At 42.8% G+C, this 20962-nt stretch overlaps 1 protein-coding gene across 4 annotated transcripts in view; it reads left to right on the top strand.

The window, feature by feature from the left end:
- Positions 1 to 20962, top strand: part of TSNARE1 (t-SNARE domain containing 1) — a 447763-nt gene that overhangs the window by 171273 nt on the left and 255528 nt on the right. For all 4 annotated transcript variants that reach the window (XM_017746684.1, XM_008643063.2, XM_017746682.1 and 1 more), the window contains one exon: positions 18368 to 18458. In XM_017746684.1, the coding sequence (XP_017602173.1) occupies positions 18368 to 18458 (91 nt within the window). The remainder of the gene's footprint in view (positions 1 to 18367; positions 18459 to 20962) is intronic.

The following is a 20962-nucleotide window of genomic DNA, read 5'->3' on the forward strand; positions in this document are numbered from 1 at the left end:
TCCCAGGAATGGCACTCCCAGGTATGAACACTTCACTAATGAGTTTGGAAAAGGAGGATGAATTTTTTGTCGCTCTGTATAACTAAGGGATTGTGCAGCAGGACAGAGTGGAATTTTTTTCAGTGTTCACATTTTGGGGCAAAAGTATATAAAAAAAAAAACCTGAGAAAACACAAGATGTAATCAAGGTCTGTTAAAAAAAAGAAGGTGTTTCTCAGTGAACCTTGTAACACAGTCTGTTTTTTGGGTTTTTTTTTATTTTTTTTAGAAATGAGGCTGAGAAGTGACTTGTTTCAGAGTACAAGCCCCTTCAAGGGGGAAAAGCTCTTAAATCTATGAGGGAAAGGAGTGAAAAGAAGAGAGGGTAAGAAGTCAACACCAGAAAAATTTAAAGAAAAAGATACACAAAAAAATACAGAAAAAAAATTAACGAATAGACTTGAGTGTGCTTAACTGGGGAAACTCATCACCAAGGCTTTGCTGTGCACGTTTGACTCCACTAGTGAAATGAAAGAGAGGTTGAGCAGGTACCTGAAAGACTTTTGAACTGCATTTTTCTGAGGAGATGCTCCCAGAACAGGAGGAAATGCTCCTACCCTGTGAAGATGGGCAGAGGCTGGAGGTGAGAAGGTCTCCTCTCCTACTGAGAGGGATTCACACCTTGCAGCAGAGGTGTTTTCACTGAGCTGGTCACACAAAAATGCTCTTTAGTCAGCCAAGACATAGAGCTGCCTGTATTTGATTGGAATATTCCCATTTGGTGACTGTATCCAGATATATTAATTCCTTTATTTTCTTACTCCCCTTTCTTTTTAATTTACAAAATTTGTCCACCACTACATTGCTAAGTAATTTAGTATTATTTACAGAGTGTGGGCTAAATAATGTTTTTTGATAATGAACTGGAAGCCTTTCTCCTACCTCTCCTTTTCTGATCACTCAGCACATCACCAGTTGTGGTTTCCCACCTGGACTGGACTAAACACCGGATCATGGCAAATGTCTCTTTATGTTTCTGCTACGTCACAAATTATCTGCAATGCCTCTTTGGATCTTCCTTTTGTTAGTCACGAGGTGGGTCACAGGGATCTGTAATGAAAGGACAGAAAACAAATTTCAGGAGGATAAAGAAGAGGCTGTAGGCAGAGAGCAGCTGGAAATGAGTAAGAAAATCTGTAAAAAGGCCAGAAAGGTGTATTCTGGAGAACCCTGCCCCCTTTTGTTCTCAGACATCTCGGATTATAAATAGAAGATAATGGAATGCAACGTCCTGCAGAAACCGTGAATAATGAGATGGATGATGTACAAGAGCAAGTGGAGGTCACAGAGATAAACTGTAATAATGCCTGAATTTATTGAGGAGTGGAAAATGAGTTGGAAATGACTTTGGCTGGCTTCTTGTTTTAAATGGTAGGAAAACAAGATACATAAATCCTGAAAAGCAAAAGTTCAATTCAAGACACCGGTGCAAATCGAGAGTAATTCCATTAAAGGTAATGGAATTACGTCAGGGTAAGACCGGAGGTAAGTTCAGACCCAATTACATCTTGGTCCTAAAATGAGATTTTGATATTGTTTGCCAGCATTTGTAGTGCACTGAGAGCACAAATGAGAGCATCATTCTGCTGTACTGGGTGAACCTCCAGCCCCCATTGACAAGGCACAGAAAACAGGAGAAAAGAAGCAGAAATTAGTTCTGGGTGCAACAGAAAGGGGCACTGAAACAGAAAAGCCAAAATGTTAAAACAGAAGTAACCTGGCTCATTAATGCATTTTTAAAAATAGTGCTGTAAAGGGAAAAAAAAGCGCTGTGCTCTCTGTGGGAGCAGTGTGCACCTGGCCAGTGCTTTTGGTGTGGAGGAAAGCTTGTCCTTGGAGTCCATTGTGGAATAAAAAACAAACAAAGAAAAAGTGTTGAAAGGGGCAGCTGATGTGAGACAGTTGGATATTTGGCTGGAAAGGAGCAGTCTTGGGTGACCTCAGGTTTTTGATCTTTGCAGGAAAAAAAAAAAAAAGGAATCTGACAGAAAATGCAGGGTAGGAAAACATCTCATTTTTAAGGTTATTTCCTCAAGCTATTAAAAAATCATTTTTTCCTCCAGTCAACATCTGAACAAATATCAGCTATGGCAGTCACAGTGTTAAATTTCATCTTATCATGCAGGTAAGGAATAGGTTTTTTCTTCAACAACAACAAAAGAAATTGATTTGCTGAATAGGGAACATGGAAGAAGCCAGCATATATGAAATAGGCTTTGTTATGGTCAGTGCTTTCTCCTGAACACAGTTTTATTAGTTTTTTATTATTATTACTTAACATCTGTGTGGCATCAGAGGGACTCTAAGATGCTCTGCATTTTTAACAATTAACTGAAGTACCTTGAATTTCCCCCAGCCTTCCCACCTGCAAACAGATTTTCTCAGGAGACAACAGCTGTTACTGAACTGTTGGGCTCTTCTAACAAGGAATGTTGTTTAAACTCTGGTAAACTTTTTATGATCTCCAATTTACTGTCCTGGCCAGTACCAGGCTGGTTGGGAAATAGTAAAGGGGTGTTAAAAATCAGCTCTTCAGGGAGGGAAGGGAGAAGGGAAGAGGGATATTTCTGCAAAATTTTATCTCTATTAAGAAAAAAAGTTGCCTCATCAGGTTCCCTGCCACACATCCAGACATTTGACAAGTTGATTTTTTATTATTGTTCTAAAGCTGCTGCTGTGGATTGCTGGTTTTATTTTCTGTTCTCAGTGAGACAGCACCAAAGACCTTTCTTCGTAGTTATCTCTGACATCTTCCAGCCTCCGAAATAGTAATAATAAAGCACACTTCTGAAGTGGCATTAAGTTAATACATTTATGCAAGGGATTGATGTGGCGTAATCAAAGGAATACAGCTGATTCAGCAAGTTCCTTTATGGCAGTTTGTAGGGCAGATAAGATCCTGCATGATAGAGATCCTTTATCTTCTGGAGAGATTAAAAAGGTTCTGTTTGCCGGGAGGGAAAGTGCTTGAGAACTAAACCTGAGATCCTGCGGGTGTGACAGGGATGTTGTGTCAGAGAAGCACATCCAACATCACACTGGCAGTGAGATGACTCTGGTTCCATGAAGCTCCTTGGCGCTCTTGGCTGAGTGCCCTCTCCAGCAGCCATCTGAAGACAAAGTGTCCTCACAGCTGGAGAGAGGAGGAAGAGGAGCCTCCAGCACCACCCTGAACCGTGCCTGCAGATGGAGGAGAAGCAGGTGACAGGGACCCATCTGGGTGACAAGTGGGAGCAGATATTATCAGGCACCTCCATGGCACAAAATTGTATCTCACCAAGGGTGTAAAATTTGCCAAAATCTTGCTGAGCTGAAGCTGTGACTGCCTGTGACAGCGAAGTGACAGGAACAGGCAGGGCTGGGAATGGCTGGAGCTGTGTCCAGGACCACCATGGGCACCGTGGTCTGATGGAGTTGCTTAGAGGAGCCCACAGCCCCAAAATACCCAGTTAAATGTTGGTCTAACGGGGTGGAATGTATGGGCAGAACACTTCTGTTCGGCAGTACAGCTAAAAATATCACCAGTTCTCTTAGCTGTTCCACCCAGTGATGACTTAATTTCTTTTAATTTTTTATCATTAATAAGCGAAAGTAGATAATCAGGAAGCAGTGATTTTTGATGTAAAAAAAAAAAAAAAATTAAATTGCATGGTTGCTTCAGGGCTTTCCAAACATTTCAATAAACTCTGTTTTTTTGACCAGAGATAACCCTCAGTTACCCTTGGAATTAAGTGGGGAAAGGAAAAGGGTGATAAATTCTGGGGAAAAGCATCAATCCAGTAATCTGAGCAGAGCTCAAAACATCACAAAATCATGTTGGTTGGGATGGTTTTCTGGATGTCATCTGGGAAAACAAGAACAAGGCCAACTCTGATCAGGCTTCTGGCAGCCTCAAGTGGCAACAGACCTCAGTTAAGGAAAATAGTGGGATTCATTCATGTCTTATCACTTACCCATGCCGACTTCATGCCTCCAGCTTGCTTATCTTTGTATCTTCTCAGCAATTTCGAGATAAGGGGAAGGGATCCAGGTGAATGCTCCAGCCAGAAGACATGGTACAACTTGTGGGTTGACAGCAGAACTGATTTGTGGCGTTCTCTGCGCAGGAGCCATCAGCCTGGAGAGCAGAAGAGCTTTAAGGGCAGCAAATCTGCCTCTCTCCATGGAGCTGGTATTTCTAAACCCGGGAAAGGAACAGCCACTATATTCCTACAGGCTTTCAAGTAACTAGAGAGCCACACTCTGTGTTTTGGTACCTGCAGGGTGACTCAGTCCTGGATAAGAGGTGGTTGGATGGATGGATTGGATGTCACATGCATCAGTAGTTATGAGTCTGGATCTCACCTAGTGTTCGTGTTTTGTTCAGTTGGGAAGAGTCCTGAAAAAAAACCGAAACAAAACAACAAACCAAGAACTGGTTTGGGATTTGGGATATCTGATATTGACTGATTTTCTCTCAATTAAAGAATTAACACTGGATACTAACAAATCCCTTTCCAGCCACTCTGCCCCCAGCCTGGAGCACTGCAGGGGGTTGGTGTGACCCAAGGGCAGGACTTTCCATATAATGAATTATCACCAACTTTTAATTTCAATGGTTTTATTTAGAAAGTTATGGGATTATTGATTCAGATCACTCAAAAGCAGCCCAGAAGTTTGGAGTTGACGTTTGGAGCCTCCTGTTGCTACCACAGCACACACCAAGACATTTTAGTGAGCTGACAAGGAGGGAAAAATCTGCTCCACAATAGCTGAACCATCATCATTTACCCAAGATCTCACATGTCTGAAATTCTCCGGATTTTCACTGTACTCCAGAAGTCCATTTTCAGTTGAACAAATTCTTCTGTCCATTCGGGAAGGAAAAGGGAAAAAAAAATATAAAATATATTTAGGATAACTCCCTTTAGCTTCTTGCACTTCAGCCTGACCGACCCTGTTTTGATGTAAAATCCTTTTATTTTAAAAGGAAAGGTCAGTCACATGCTTCAGTAACATCTTTCCTGTGGTGCTTTGGTCCTTTAAAGGATATTGCTGCTGAATTCATTTAGGAAACTGGTCAGCTGGATCTGTGTGCTCAACTTTTTGGCAGCTGTTGCATAAAATTAGCACACTTAACCATTTTGTATGAAAGCCTGTTTTTAAGCACTATGGAGGCAAGGAAACATGTTTGGGTTGCTCCATCTGCTTTTTTTTTTTTTTACAGTGTACTGAGTGTGACTTCCTCTGTTTTCTTCTCTTTTTGGGTCCCTACCTGCACAAATGTAATGTGATTTTCACCACATGATTTTAAATACTTAATTTCCTACCCTGGTTACATTTACAATGGCTCGTGTTGAAGCAAGGTGATAGAGAATCAGTTTCTGTAATTTTTTATTCTGCACATGAGCCTTGATTCAGGGAGAGGAGAAACATTATTGATCTTTCATCAGGTAATTTTCTTTCAAGAACCTGCATTGGACTCCTAACAGTGGTTCTTAAGCTGAATCCATTTTCCCCCTAGAGAACAAATTTGCTATCAGCAGCAGAGGTTTCTGATAACGGGGCTTACAGTTTTCACATCTGAATGGATTGGAACACTTGGATATTTCCCTTGGCCCTCCCTGTAAACAGAGAGTTGCTGTATCTGAGTTCATTAAATGCTTCGTTCATTGCCTTCTGCCAGCAGAAAGAGAGGCTTGCCTTACCTGAAACAAACCTCAGAGCCTGGTGATTTGTAATGGACTTCCTCAGGTCTTTTATTCTGTTTGTTTATCCTTTTATTTGTACCCGTTTCTTACTAGGGCGGGATGTCTTTGAAGTTTAATTTTTTGGACGGGCAGTGGTGCATTTTAATTGTTGTGGAGGCACAGATCCCGCTGGCCACAGCCTGAGGATTTTTGTCATGGGCCAGGGATGGTGATTTGCACAACTCCTGTAATAGCAGTGCCTTTTGGGTGCTAGTGCAAAATTTATTGCCCCACAAAACGGGGTCTTCATTCACATGGCCGCTCTAGCGGGTGTTTTATGGGCCAATAAAGTGCCTTGTGTTTTTGTAATCTAAGTGCTTGTCTGCTTTATGGTCTGATGTCACTTGCAGGGTGGTGGGGAAGATCGACTTCTGGCACGCTGGAAATTATGCATTATTGTCACCTGAGAGCATGAAGGATCTTTAAAGTAATGAAATGTGGGGCTGATGAGCAGAGAAGTCTCGCTGGTGGCATTTCTTTTAAGATTTTGCCTGTTTTGGAAACGTAATCATTCCTGAAAAGAAGCGGATACATCTTTCTGCCTGCTCGATTAAAGTGTTGCTCAAAAAGCAGTTCCAGGCAGAGGGAAATGTAAGGTGAATGGAAAGGACAGTGAAGGAGAAAGAAAAGTATTTAGAGATTTAGACTCTATATTTTGAGTATGTTGCACTCTGTGCGGGATAAATATATTAATTTGCCTTGTACTTCACAGCTTGCCCTTATGTTCAGAAAGTTGCAGAGATGTCAGATTTAAAGAGGCGCATGAAGTATAAGGGATAGAGCAATAGGTGGTAAGTAGGCTGCTGAGATCCATTTCTCTTCCCAGCACAATTCCTTCCAGTCATGTTTGTGCTTTTGAGAGCAAAGTGCAATATGAAAACAAATAAAACCACAACAAAAAAAAATCCTGCTCTCAAACAAACATGTTTTAAAGCTGATTCCTGCCTTACATTATTTTCACATTTTTCTGTTCTCCCATCTTCTTCTCAAAAAAGAAAAAAAATTGGAAGAAATAGATCTTGGCGCAAGTGCCTCAAGGGAGTGTGTTCAGAAAGTGCCAGCACTGTTACCAACATTGACTTTTACGCTTCACTTTGTACTTTAAAATTTCTCTTTCCTCCAGCTGACCTCCCTCTCTGCATAGCACTGTACTCCAAAATCCCTTCCAGCAGAGGAAGAGGTGGAGGAGAGAGAGAAAAAGCAAAGTTGTGCAGCACTTGGTGTTTGCTCTTGCTGTGGAGTTGAGGGAGCTGCTCAAGAAGGTACAACAGATTCAGTGTGAGCAGAAATGGCACTGGTGAGAGCAGAGATCCCCAACCCACAGGACATGGAGCAGTCAGAGATGTTCTCAGCAGCAGTGATCACCTTGAGAAGGAGTCATGAAGGTAATTTTTTTCTGCCCGAAGCAGCAGCAGTTTGCAGCTTCCCATTATGGTCCCAGTATTTTTCTACCAGCAGGCTGAGAGCTACAGGTCTGGCTCAGGACATGATAGCGGGTGTAAACGTGGGGTGAATTTTTTGGTGGGTGAGGAGGTGTTTTGGACATCCCCTATCAGGGAAGATGTGATCAGAGGACCAGAATGATCAGTGCTGGTATCTTGATCTCAGTTGCTGGAGCTGGACAGGTGAGGGGTGTGAGTGGCCGTGCTGCACAGGTGCGTGGAGATGTAATGGGGAAGCAGGTCCTGCCCTAGCTCAGGTGATGTGGTTGGGGAAATGTTTTGGGAATGCAGAATCACAGAATGGGCCAGATTGGAAGTGACCACAGTGGGGTCATCTGATCCCACCTCCCTGCTCAAGCAGGGCCATCCCAGAGCACAGGGCACAGGATTGTGCCCAGATGCCTCTGGAATATCTCTAGGGAGGGAGACTCCACACCCTATTTGGGTGATCTATTCCAGTGCTCAGAAAGTTTTTCCTCATGTCCAGGTGGAACTTCCTGGGCATCAGTTCCTGCCTGTTCCTCTTGTGCCATTGCTGGGCACCTCCAAGCAGAGCCCGGGCCCTGCTCTGAGCCCTCCCTGCAGACAGGGACAGGCAGGGATGAGCTCCCCTCTCAGTCTCTTCTCGAGGCTGAACAGCCCCAGCTCCCTCAGCCTTTTCTTATCAGAGAGATGTTCCAGTCCCCAAATAATCCTTGTAACCCTTCACTGGACCCACTCCAGGAGCTCCATGTCTCTCCTGTACTGAGGAATCCAGAACTGGACACAGCACCCCAGATGTGCCTCACCAGGGCTGGGGAGATTTACACATGAGTTTGGAATTGGGCATTGGAGTTTAGGGAGATTGATATAAAAAAAAAGTATAGTAGCAAACTCTTGGTGTGAAAGTGTTTGGGGTTTTTTGTTTTAGGAATTAGAGAACTTGTGGTGGTGGTTGGTTTTGGTGAAGTTCATATTGTTGAGGGTGTGGAAATGGTATGGAGGGAAAATTTAATTCCTTCTCCGTAGCACATGTGAGAGAGAGGGGTTGGGTCCAGGGAGCTGAAATGTGGGACATAAATGAAGCATATTAAGACCATGTTTTTTGGGGACAGAAGGGGGTCTGTCAGTGTCCTGAGCGGCGCAAAAGATGCTTTTCTGTTTGGAAGGATAAGAACTCTATGGATGAGCCATGTTTGAAGCAGGACTTGTTTTGTGAAGCTGCATTTAAATCCGAGGTGAATAAACCCAAAATTGTCTTGTCCCATCTGAATGGAGTTTCCAGATGGAAAAGAAAGAGATGTCAGGAGAAACCCAAGTTGTGGGATCTATACATGTCTATCTTGGAAGCCAAAAGCTACGCCATTGCCTCTGCCAGTGATGGTACCAAAACAAATCAAATAGAGCAGGAGTTGGCTAAACACTGGATTTCTTTGCATGTTACTTCACTCTTAGTAGAGTTTTCATCATCTTCAGCACCTGTTGTAAATATCAGTCCATTTGCATTACACAGACAGTTTAAATAATTGACATTTACAGGGCAATATTTATTAATGTCCGTGTGGAGGTTTATGAGGTCTTTTTACAATGACTAAAAAGTGCATTTCTAACAAACTTGGTGTCTCTGGTGCTGTTGTTTTGAAACATTGTCTTCATATTCCCCATTAAGGAAACCAGTGTGAATCAAACCTTTCTCCAGCTCGGTCTATGAACGTTATGGTGACATTTCCTTGATTTATAATCTGGGATGGAATTAGAGATCAGGGTAACAATTGTGTTTCCTTTGCTGAGCTACTTCTTCCTGAACTCTGCGTGGCGTGTGCATGATGCCACCGTGTCTGTTTACTGCTGCAGGGCTCTGGATATTTGTCTGCTCGTTCTTAAAGCTGACTTTCTTGGAGATGATAAACCACCTGGCTTTGCTCTTTGGACTGCAAAAGAATTGCTTGGTCATTGCCTTTCTGTTTAGATTTCCTGCTAGTCCAAGGGTGGACATTTTTCATGGCTGTATGAGACAGCCTGTTTGCTCCACATTGACAATTCCGGTGGCACAATTGCTGCTAATGCCTTTTCCTCCTCACTTAAATCCTGATGGAGGAACTGGGCTTGGGCACATCACTTAATTTAAGCATACACACAGGAGCATTTGTGCTTTAATGCCCCTAACTAGAAATACACAAATAACCACAGCCAGCTGAAAAGTGTCTCGAGCTGTTTGTTTGCCTTTGATTTCTTGCTCACTTCACAAAATAACAAAACTCATGGCAGTTGTTTGAGTGAAATGGATTCATTTTTCAATTAAAATTGCCTGGGTTTAAGCAATGTTGGGTTTTTTGGTTTTTGGGTTTTTTTTAATGAAACATGTATTTTCTGGGATGAAAATGCCTACATCTCAGAAATTGATGTGATTTATTCCCTTTTTGCAGATGTTTGCTCTGCGTGTTCTCACCACTGAAAAAACTTTGGTGGCAAGAAAACACATGAAACAGCAAAAGCAACTTTTAAAATCGAAATAAAGCCTAAAAAAATTCTACATCTCTCTTCGCCAAAACTTTTCACCCTCCAAGTACTGGCTCTTTTATTAACGGTGGTTCCATTGTAATTTCTCAAGCAGAGCTGAAGCAATCGATCATTCATTCACATCAGTAAAGTACCCTTCATCTTTGCTTTTCAGAGTGCCCTATCGAGTACTGAATGCATGTTAAATGCTAGAACCAAGAGAGGGAGTGTGGGAAGGATAATCGACTACATTAATCTGCAGTGCCATTTTTCTCCTGTCCATTTGTCCCTGTCTTTCCTACATACGTGTCTGTGTGTGTGCAGGACACTTTCTGGCACATTTGTGTACTCTCAAAGCACTGTTTGTGATTCTACACTGAAACACATGAGCTAATCTATACAGGAGAATAAATTTGGAGTAAACTTATTTAAGCAGATACATCAGTCATCATTTTTATCTTCATGAAGTCCTTGGGATTTGATATATTTTGGATTTTGTGTCTGTAGCTTCCAGCCCGTGTTCTGCAACGAGCACACTGTGAGAGGGAGTTTGCATTTATTGGAGTCCACACACAAATAGATTTGAGGATGAAGCCAAGACAACATCCACATCTCTGCCATTCCAGGGAAGGAGGACATTTTCATCATAGTCATAGAACGGTTTGGGTTGGAAGGGACCTTAAAGATCACATAGTTCCAACCCCCCTGCCATGGGCAGGGACACCTTCCACCAGTTTCCAACACTCTTTTACAGTATATATATTTTTTTTTTTTTCTGTGTTTCTGGACTACAATCAGGACTCAAAAAATCTTTAGTTCTCCCCATCTCTCCCTGCAAGTTGACTTAAATCCTGCTACAGAGCCCTAAAAACAGCGACCCTGAGCTTTCCTTGCGCAGAAGCAAAATCGTCAAATCATAGAATGGCTTGGGTTGAAAGTGGCCCTAAAGATCATTGAATTCCAACCCTGAAAAACCTGGAAATACAGCTCCAATCCAAGCTTCGGCAAGGAACTGCAGCAAATCACTGGAAGGAAGGCGTGATAACAACTCTGTAGGCTGTGTGTCGCTCAAGTTGCTTTCTATTACTGCTGCAGGCACCTCCGGCTCTGCCGCTGAGAATTGCTGCAGGAACACATCCCAGTGACCTTTCCCTGACAGATGTTGAGCCGTGGTCCCCTCGTTAATGCAGGAATGTGAAAGGCACGACAGAATTAGAAAGCCCGGGCAAAGGAATCAGAGCGGTCACAGTTTGGTGCCATTTATCTTTGGGCGCTAAAAGGATTATCGGGGCCATTCCGGAAAGTTGGGTGAATATTAAGAGCTCACAGAGGGCAGCTGAGGTCCTTGGTCTGGGAAGGGAGGGATCTGTTTGCTTTTTTGCAGAAATCTGGTGCAGGAGGATGGTTTACCTCAGCACAAGCGAAGTTGCAAGAATAGTTAAAAAGAAATAAGCAGTTTATCAGCACCTGGAGGAAAAAAAAAATATAACTATCATAATCAGTAGGCACCAGGGTTCATCAAAATGAAATGATGGCAAATTAAATTAATTTCTGCCTCTCATAAGCTAAGAGGCTTACTGCATAATGAGGGAGAGGGAGGTGTAATATATTTCAGTGCTAGCAGGGTCCTTACAAAGGATTCAAGGGGCTCTCCCATTAGGAAATAAAGTGAAACTTTTAAAATTAAAACTTACTTGGGAATAGTATGGGTGGGAGAAAGAAAAACAACGTGAGAGGTGACTAATGACAGAGACATTGTTGAGCTGCTTCCCGTGGGGTCCTGTTTTGAGAGCTGTCAGCAATGACTTGACAGATGGAGTCTGAGGTGATGCTGAACTAATCTGTAGGTGATGCAGGGTTAAGGGGGGGGGGGGGTCTTATAAACTGTTCTGCAGATAATTTAGTTGAAAAACACAAATCTGAATTGCTGGTAGTGGTTAATGAGTAACTAGCTGCGTGCAGCTGGTCAAATCCTGCAGGGGAGCAAGCATTCTCCTTATTCCAGCACTAACTGCTTCTTTATTTATGATTATTTAATTTTAAGAAGCCATGATAAAAAAGGTACTTAAAAATAGGTATCGAAAAAGCCATGAAAAAATTTGCCAAGATTTGCACTTCTGTGATGAAATTTGTGAGGGCTGCTATCTGACAGAAATTCCTGTTTTAATGCAGAACCACTGAACAACAGAACTGCAAACCGTGTTCCCCTCTAGAGATGGTATTTCACCCGTGTCAGGTGGGTTTGAAATACCTCCCCTTCTTTTCCCACACAGCCACAGAGCATCCCCTAAGATCCTGTAAGAAAAATAGTGCCATGTCTCCTAATACTTTCAAGTGACAGGCAAATTGGAAATCCATGATGCTTTTATTTTAGAGTATTGTGTGGCTTGAATCCTGGAAGCAGCAGTCCGTATTTCTCCTGACTTTTACTCTGCTGCATGATTTACACCTATGCAAAGGGCTTTGCTGACAGATCAGAGTTAGAGCTCTTATTTTGCTCTGTTGTAAACTTTTCCTCAACATGCACAATTAGGTCTTGAAGAAGAAAAAGTGGGGAGGGAAAAAAAGGCTGAGAAAGTCAGTTTGGAGCCAGAATAAGTAGATTTAACCTTTCTTCCTTTGATGACCGTAACAACACAGTAAATATATTTTAGGGCTTGGTGAAACCTAATGAAACAACTTAGGCCAGGTTGGATGGGGCCCTGAGTAACCTGATCTAGTGGGTGGCATCCCTGCCCGGGGACGGCACAGGGCTTGATCTTTAAGGTTGCTTTCAACCCAGACCATCCTGTGAGACTGTGGTTCTATGATTCTAAAAAATAACTTTTCCTCCTAGCTCATCTTTCTGCTTTGTTTACATTTGCAATAAATGCTTAGAGGTGAGAGATTCCCCCTGCATTCAGAATGCGGAAACATGCAGAAACAGAGCCCGTGGTCCTTGGTAGGAAAGATGTGTGCTAATGTCTTTACAAACCATTCCGTGGGTGAGGGGATGGGTCTTAATGTCTCTACCAACTTCAAGCAGCAGGTCTGTTACACAGCCCAGACAGTTTGACTCCCGAAACAGACGTGTGGGTCCACACAAGCCTGAGTTTCTGAACTTTGGGGTGTAATGACACGTTCAAGGGGTGATATGTAGTAGGTGGTTCGGGAAGGCTGCACCTTCCTGGTACCTCAGGCAATGGGGAAAGGAAGAGGGCAACGAGCAGCCGGGGGTTTGTGATAAAAGGAGGCTGTGTCCTCCGAAACCTCGAGAGAGGAAAACCCTCCCTGGGCGTCTGCTCCAGTGGAGTCTCTCCCTTTATTCGAATAAAGTTGCAGGACTCCTCTTGTCTCCTTTTCATAGCGTGATTTTCTGTACGTCCTGGAGAATGAGGTTCGGGGCTTTTTGTGGGCAGTAAAGTGCAGTGATCTAAGGCATCAGAAGTTTCCATCCTATAGATGAGCGTTTCACAGTCCTCATGATGGGAAGAGGAGGGGCAGGCACTGATCTCTTCTCACTGGTGACCAGTGACAGGACCTGAGGGAATGTCTGGAGCTGTGTCAGGGGAGGCTTAGGTTGAATATTAGGAAAAGATTCTTCCCCCAAAAGGTTGTCGAGCACTGGAACACATTCCTCAAGGAATGGTCACATCCCTAAGCCTGCCAGAGCTCAAGGAGCATTTGAACAACGCTCTCCGGGACAGGGTGAGATTGTTGGGATTGTCCTGTGCAAGGCCAGGAGTTGGTCTTGGATGATGCTCGTGGGTCCCTCCCAACTCAGGATTTTCTCTGATTCTCTGATTCTGCTGTAGGATCATCCTGGTTGTGTAGGATACTGGAATGGTGGGTCACTACTGAAGTGTGGATTCTCTGCATCATTTTTGAGGTGCTGTTGCAGGTTGGAGTGGGAGCTTCTGACAAAGTTTATTAGAGAAGCTCTTGTTGAATCATGAGGTGCAGAGAGGACCCCTTTGCTTTCTAAACTCCTCAGAGAGGAGCCTGGGACAGCTGGATCCTGGCTTAACCCTGGACTTTGTCGACAGTCTAAGTTTTACAACTTTGTCCCTCAGACTTTAATGGTGGCAAATCAGATATGTGTCTATAAAAATGGATTATTTATTATGATGAATGTTTAGACAAAAGGAACTCAATCAGAATTATTTACTGCACAGCACAAAAGCTGAAACTACTATTATAGTATCAGATAGGATAGTGCACTATATCAAAGCAATATTAAAGAAATTATGTTAAAACTACCAAAAGAAACAATTGTTAGAGGTTGATGTAACTCACCCAGGCCAATGACTGTGGGCAAATCTCTTTCACTCAGCCTCAAGGGACATCCTTGGGGAGCATCCCCTACCCAACTGGGACAGGAATGGATCTCCACACACATTCCAAGGAAGAATATGATAGAAGAACCTACCCTATGGAAAGTGGACTGGACTTTAAAAGTATACAGGGGCTGACTGCCAGTCGTGTGCCTCTAGGTCAGCTTAGAATCTCATCTGCCAAATCTTTGCCTCACTATCAGGGTGTTGAGGTTGGTGTGGCAGATGGGTTTTAATACAATTCAACACCAAAACCCAGCACATGGTGCCCCTCTCAGCCTACCACTAATAGCATGCAAAATCCCTCTTTTGCAATCCCACTGTTTGAGGTTTTTTGACCACATTCCAGGGCAGAACATCTTGCTACAGGTGCCCCCCTCCACAGACTACAAAGGACCTCCACTGGCTTTGCTCTGTAGTTAAAAACCTTTATTAGGTGGAGAAAGGGGGATAGGATCCTGAGGATCCATTGCTGTCCCTGTGGACAGTGCATGAAGTTTTATCTACATGTATTTGTGGTTTGCTGGGGCCTATCAGTTCCCACAGCCGCCAGTCCTTCACAGAATCTATCTGTAAGACAGGAAGGGGATGTCCTGTGGTGCCAACAATTTCCCTCTGCATATTTGATGCATCCTTATGCATTTCTGTCTCCAGCAGCAATGGAATAAATGTAAATGCAGCTGCTCAACCTACTTCTGCTTAAGCCACAGATCCTGCAGCTCAGTGCTCTGCTCAAAGTGCTCTGATTTTTACCTCTTTTTGGATAAGAAAACTGCAGTAAATATTAGAGCAGCTGTGAAAAAGACAAGTTTTGAGTTATGCTGAGCTCTCTGGCTTAACTCTTGCCAATCCTACTTGACCACTCTTAAGTGCAAAAAACTACTCCACTGTTGTGCAGTTGCCCTGTGGAAAAGGGGATTCTAAATCTAATGATGTTCAAACCACTACAACAAAGGTATCTTTGATCTGTACCCAAAGAACTCATTATTGCTCTTCCATTAGGGATCAGATGAAAATAAAATAAGCTACATCTTGTTTTATAAGTGAAAATGCCGTTTCCTGCTGGAGCTGGAAAACAAAGCTCTTTGGGATTATTGTAAGTATCAGCAGGCACAGTGAGGCAGAGAGAACTCCTTCCCTTGTGGGTGTTTGCTGTTGCGTTTGGGGTCTGATTATTTTTCCATTGACTTGGTCGTTCATCGAGTGTCTCAAAGAAGCAGCAGTGGCAGAAGTTCAGCTCCTTCCCGGTGTCCCTGCGGAGAAGGGGAGCAGCCGCCGCAACATCTGCCTGTTTGCAATGCTCCTTTTAAAACTGGGTAAATAAATCAGAGAGATGATCGTTCAAAGAACAAACCGTGAGCAGCTGGGGATTACAGAGCGCTGGACCGTGCTCCTCCAGCAAAGGAAACAGCAGCCATGGGGAACTCTTAGGCAGCAGTTTGGCATCTCCTGGATTATTTAGTGCATTGTCTTTGCAGTGTCTGTGCACGCAGAAATGCTCAGCAAGAGATGTTACTCCTCCTAAGAGATGCCTTCTCTGGTTTTTACCCTTCCAGGACTTGTTTTCAGAGTAGAGCTGTAGAGAGGGAAATCTTTTACTACATTTGTATTTTGGGTACTTGGTAGCTCCACAGATGGAGTACTAACTTACTGTTGTGTGGAGGACTCTTTTGAAAAGGAAATTTTATTCATCAGAGACACCCCTTTAATTAACTTCCACACTTCCATGGGGAGCAGAATATAAAGACAGATGATAATTCTAATAATGCTACTACTGTTAATAATAAAAACAACAACAAAAACAACAACATATCTTGTTACCATTACAAATTAAAATAAAATGCTGCAGGAAGCAGAGTTTCGAGAGGGCTTTTTTTTTTAAATTAAGACCTTAATAGCATTTAATGTAAATTAAATATAATCATTGTCTGATTCCTGAGCGCTGAAGAATAAGAAGTTAATTGTACTGACAACATAGTGAGAAGTGTAAAAATCAAGCACCAGAATGTTGGTTAAAGTGCATTTTGAATTAAGAGGTGTAAGGCAGAACTTTTATTTTTTTGTACTCCTGCTCCCAGTTATTTTGCAGCAGGGTAAATTTCGTGCCCAGCACGAATTTATTACATAAGATATCTAACATAAAATTTACATTACAATGCAAATGAAGAAGACTTTATTTAACTTTAGAGATTGGGAAGGATCAGATGCAAGAGCCTAACAAGCCATTTTACTTTGGGGATGGGGATTTACTGGTGTGTAAATCCCTGAGTTGTTCTGTGGGCAGATAATTTAATGAGGTCTGCAAAATGGATGTCAACTTCAGCATTTTGCTTTCCAGTAAGAGGAATTAGGTATGGAAATCTGAGTTTTGAATCTGCTCCTTATAGAATTCATGCATTTGGTGGCAAGATTTACTTGATTAAGAGGCTGGGGATCAGGCTGACTGTGTGCTCCTCAGCGTTAGCAATGTGACAGGGTTCAATTCCCAGCTCCCTCTCTTGCAATGGCAGTGTGGAATACCTGTCTGTGGTAGATATGATCTTTTCCATCTCAAAAGTGATGTAATTGCTCAGCTGGTGCAGTGAGTCCTAGGATCATCAGTAAGTGAAATGCATTTTGATGAATGAACACAGAAATTGTATCTTAATTTAAATAAACAGAGGTAATAACTCATTATTGGATCCAATTTTGTCTTCATATGGGATTATTTCTCCTTCTTGCATGATGCCAAAGGAATCCATGCCTTCTGTGTGAGTGTTCAACCCTTGACACACATCTGAATTCCTGTTCTGCATCTAAGAGGTGTTGTCTTCATGGTACACTAAGCTTTCACTTGTTGGTACCTTGTATGGAATCAAGTGTACTTTTATTTACTGGCAGGGCGGTGGGGCCCTGGCACAGGTTTTCCAGAGAAGCTGTGGCTGCCCCATCCCTGGAAGTGTCCAAGGCCAGGTTGGATGGGGCTTGGAACAACCTAGTCCACTGGAAGGTGTCCCTGCCTGTGGCAGGAGGGTTGGAACAAGATGATCTTTAGGTCCCTTCCAACCCAGGCCATCCCATGATTCCATGATCCTGGACAGCTTTCCCAACTGAGCTGTTTGCACAAAAACATTGAAGTGGGAAAAAAACTGCCAACCTTTGGATTATGACCTCAACAAGAGAGGTTTCAATTTATTTGTAGTTAAGGTTGTGTTTGGTAAAAGCTGTTTGGGGACTGGCTTTGCTCCTCAAAAGAGGTGCTGGAAGAGTTGACTTAAGTCTCAAAAGAGCTGCTCTCCATCAGAATTGACAGAGAAGCAGGAAGGAGCTGAAGAGTCAGGACAAGCGAGGACTTCTGGGTCTTCAAGACTAAGGGGCCATAAATAGACATCTTGACATTTTTTAGGTCAAAGAACTTCCATTCATTCCATATCTCACCACTCTAAAAAAAAAACCAGCAAAAAACCAACTGACAAATGAGTCTTTTTTTTTCAGTAAAACTTTGGCTCATGTATGTCCTCTAAGGGAGAAAAACCATCATTTTCTCCAGGTCTTTTCCAAGTATTTCTTGCGTTTTTGAACGAAAACTCTTGGAAAACCACTCTTTTTTGACTAAAAGGATATAAAGTGCTCTCTGGAGAAGCTTAGAGGCTGAGAGTGCTCTGTTGACCTTACAAATCTTGAGAACTAGTGGACTGAGCTAATAAATACCTTTGGGAAGGTATTTATGTCTCTTCCCCTTCGTTTGTGTGGTCCCAAAGAGCAAGGCCAGCAACCAGTGCTTACAAGGAATAATGGTACTGGAATTTGGGGGTAAAGGGGAGGGACACCCATGACTGGAGGGGTTTGGCTCTGTTCCTGCCTGTTTTGGTGCTGGTAAAGCAGCTCTGCACCTTCACATCCCCAGTGCTTTCCTGGAGATACTGTGTCATTAAGGGGTAGATGACCAGGGTAAGTAAATTTGTCCTGCTCAATTTCAGATTTCTCTCCCGAGTACAATATTTTCCTGGGCAAGCTGTCAGGCCACTCCCCAGTCCCATCTCCTTTTGCTGTACAACCCTTCTTTGAAAATTTGCAATGCCAACTATCTGTGATGGCCTTTTTCCCTGTCCACCCCCTGTTTCCACCTTATCACTTCCCTTTGAATGGTCCACAGGCATTGTCTTTGTGCTGACAACAGGAAGAATATTTTGGGCACCTCCTTTCCAGTGTTTCCTTCTGGCTTCCATTGCTGGTCAAGACCCAGGACTCCTGTAGCCCTGCTGTGCCTCCGTGTGCTGCTGTTGTTGTGTTGTCTCGATTGCTCTGCAGCTTGATAAATTTCTCCAAGTGTCTCATTATGCAATTAATTTCAATTGCAATTCCCATCATCTCTTCTCTTCTGCAGGCATGCCACCCAGCAGGAGACTAATAAAACCATCACGACTAGCACCAAAGCCATCAAGCAGCTGTCTGAGATTGTCAGAGGCTCATCCAGGGTATGTGTCAGTCAAGATGCTATTGGGGGAGAATGATGGGTCTTATGGAAGGAGGAATAATGAAAATAAGAAGTGGCAGTGGGTGCTTTAAAGCTGTTAAGCTCTGTGTCTTGCTATAACTTCCTTTCCTGTTACACACGTGTAGTTTTCACTTATAAATGACCCAGAGGAAAACAGCTGCAGACACCAGTTCTCCTCCCAAAACTGGATCAAGTGGAATTGGAAATCAAGAACTCAGCAGCAAAGCCTTTGGCCAGTTCACATCCATCTCAGGGTCTCAGTTTGGGTGACAATATTGCAGAAATCATCTGGCTTCACATGAGTTTGGCATTCCAAGGCTCAGTTGTGGGTGCGCGGGGTGCAGGTGTGTTTGGGAGTGTGTTAAGTGTCTGGAAAGGCCAAAGCCATGGAATATATCTGGATATGACACTGATTTGGTGCTGTGTGCTAGTGCAAAGGCAGCTTTGGGGATGGGTAAATACAGGCTGTGGCCAGATCAGAGCAGGATTTTTAATTAGAATTTACCCCACTCTTAATTCCAGTTTACTCAAGAAAATCCCATCTGTTTCATGGGCAGACTGGGCTGTCATCTGTACGTTCAACTCATATGAGCAGCAGTGTCACAGGGTATGAATGAACCCCCATCCCTTTGTCCCCAGTGCAAAGACTGAACACACAGAGGGTCTTTGATTTTCCTACACTGGATTTATACCCCAGATGTTCCTGCAAAACGTGTCCCATGATGTGCATCATGGGCAAGAACACAAGCAAACTGTGGGGACCAGATTCCAGCTGGTGTGAGAGTTGAGGAGAAGTTTCACCCACGTAACAGGTGATTCACCACCTGAAATGAAAATTTCTGTTACATTCTTGCTGCCAGTATCCATATGGTTTCTCAGTCAGGAACTTTCCTGAATTCATGTTTTATTCTCACTCACTTCCTGCCATTTTCCAAAGTCCTGCATTACTTCAACTCTGTTCTCACTTCCCTTCCACCTAGAAATAAGACTGCTCTAAACACACTACTCATCTCTGGCCAAGTGGTTTTTACAGCCTGGATTTATGGCACTTGACAACAGGCAGTTGGATTTAAAAGTTGAATCACCCCAGGCTACCTTGGTAACCTGTGAAGGACCATATGCAATTCAGCCCACCTAAAAAAAACAATAAATGAATGGGTGATGGTCTACTCCAGAGGATGGGGAGATAAGCCTGGAATGACTGTTTCCACATGTAGACATCAAACTTAATACCAGCATAATTTTTAACATGTTGCTTTGATTAGTGATGGATGGCAAGGACTGGGTTTTTTTTCATTTTCTTGAATAATTATATCTGAGCTGGATGAAACTGAAGATGCTGCCTTGGAGATATGGGAATCTGGGCTTTTTTGTGCTGGTCTCCAGGCTCTATTTTGTGACATAAATTGGGTCCAAAGCAGAATCAGGCAACGTCACATTAAACCCAATTGCAGCGTCACACAAGAATGTCATTATTTGCTCCTGAAGATGATGGGGACTCTCAGGAGAAGAGGTTTTACTGTCATGGGGAGAAAAATGCAAAGCTGAAGGGAAAATATTTAAGAGCTGAAGGAAATAGACACACAAAAAATTTCAGCAATATGACGAATGAACTTGCTGCTCTCTATTATATTTCATAATAACTTTTTTCTGCTCACTCATCAGTTAATTTAGCATATTTTATGTTTTTTAACTCTTCTTTTCTAACAGTATGGAGTTTAAGTAATTAAACTACAAGTTTTGATACAAAGCCTGTAGCCCCCATCTCTTACATAGAATAAATTGTTCTGGTGGATATTAGCTGCTGGTCAGTAAGTCCCTCTTGGGAATCTGGGTAGCACTGCAAACTCTCCTCCCATAAAATTACTCACAGCATGAAAAGCCCTACAGAGCTTTATAGTTAGCCCTTACCAATCCATTTTTCTGTGGATTGCTTTGCATGCACACACGGACCAAAAAAAAAAGCTTTTTTTCCCTTTTCTTCCTTATTTTCCACCAGCAATGTACTGCCAGTGAGATGCAATATTGGGACTTTCTCTGACTTCCCATAAATCTCCAAGTGCTGCTGGAGCTATTGGAGTCAGGGTGCCCAACTGAGCAAATTGATAGTGTTGCAGGAGCAAAGATGCTGCTCTAAGTGGATCATTGTGCCACAAGGCAGGAGACTGATGTAAAATGGCTCTTTTAGGGCTTCACTCCAAACTAACCTCAAAGGATGTAAATGGAGAGGTAGATCCGCAATTCCATTTTTTGGTAGGCTGAGTGCTGGAGCAGAAGATCAGCTCTCCAGGGTGACAGTCATCTTATTTTGTATGTGGAACAAACGTAAGGTTTATGGACCTTTGTCTATAGAATGGGAATAATTATACTTGCCCTGCTCTAAAAATGGTTTTAAATCTTGAGATGAAGAACTGTAAGACTGGGGTATTCTTCTGTGTGTGAAAATACTGCCATTAAAATTAAAGATGTTTGTCCCATCCTTTA

The sequence above is a fragment of the Corvus brachyrhynchos genome, unplaced genomic scaffold (assembly GCF_000691975.1).
Source record: "Corvus brachyrhynchos isolate BGI_N302 unplaced genomic scaffold, ASM69197v1 scaffold89, whole genome shotgun sequence".
Lineage (NCBI taxonomy): Eukaryota > Metazoa > Chordata > Aves > Passeriformes > Corvidae > Corvus > Corvus brachyrhynchos.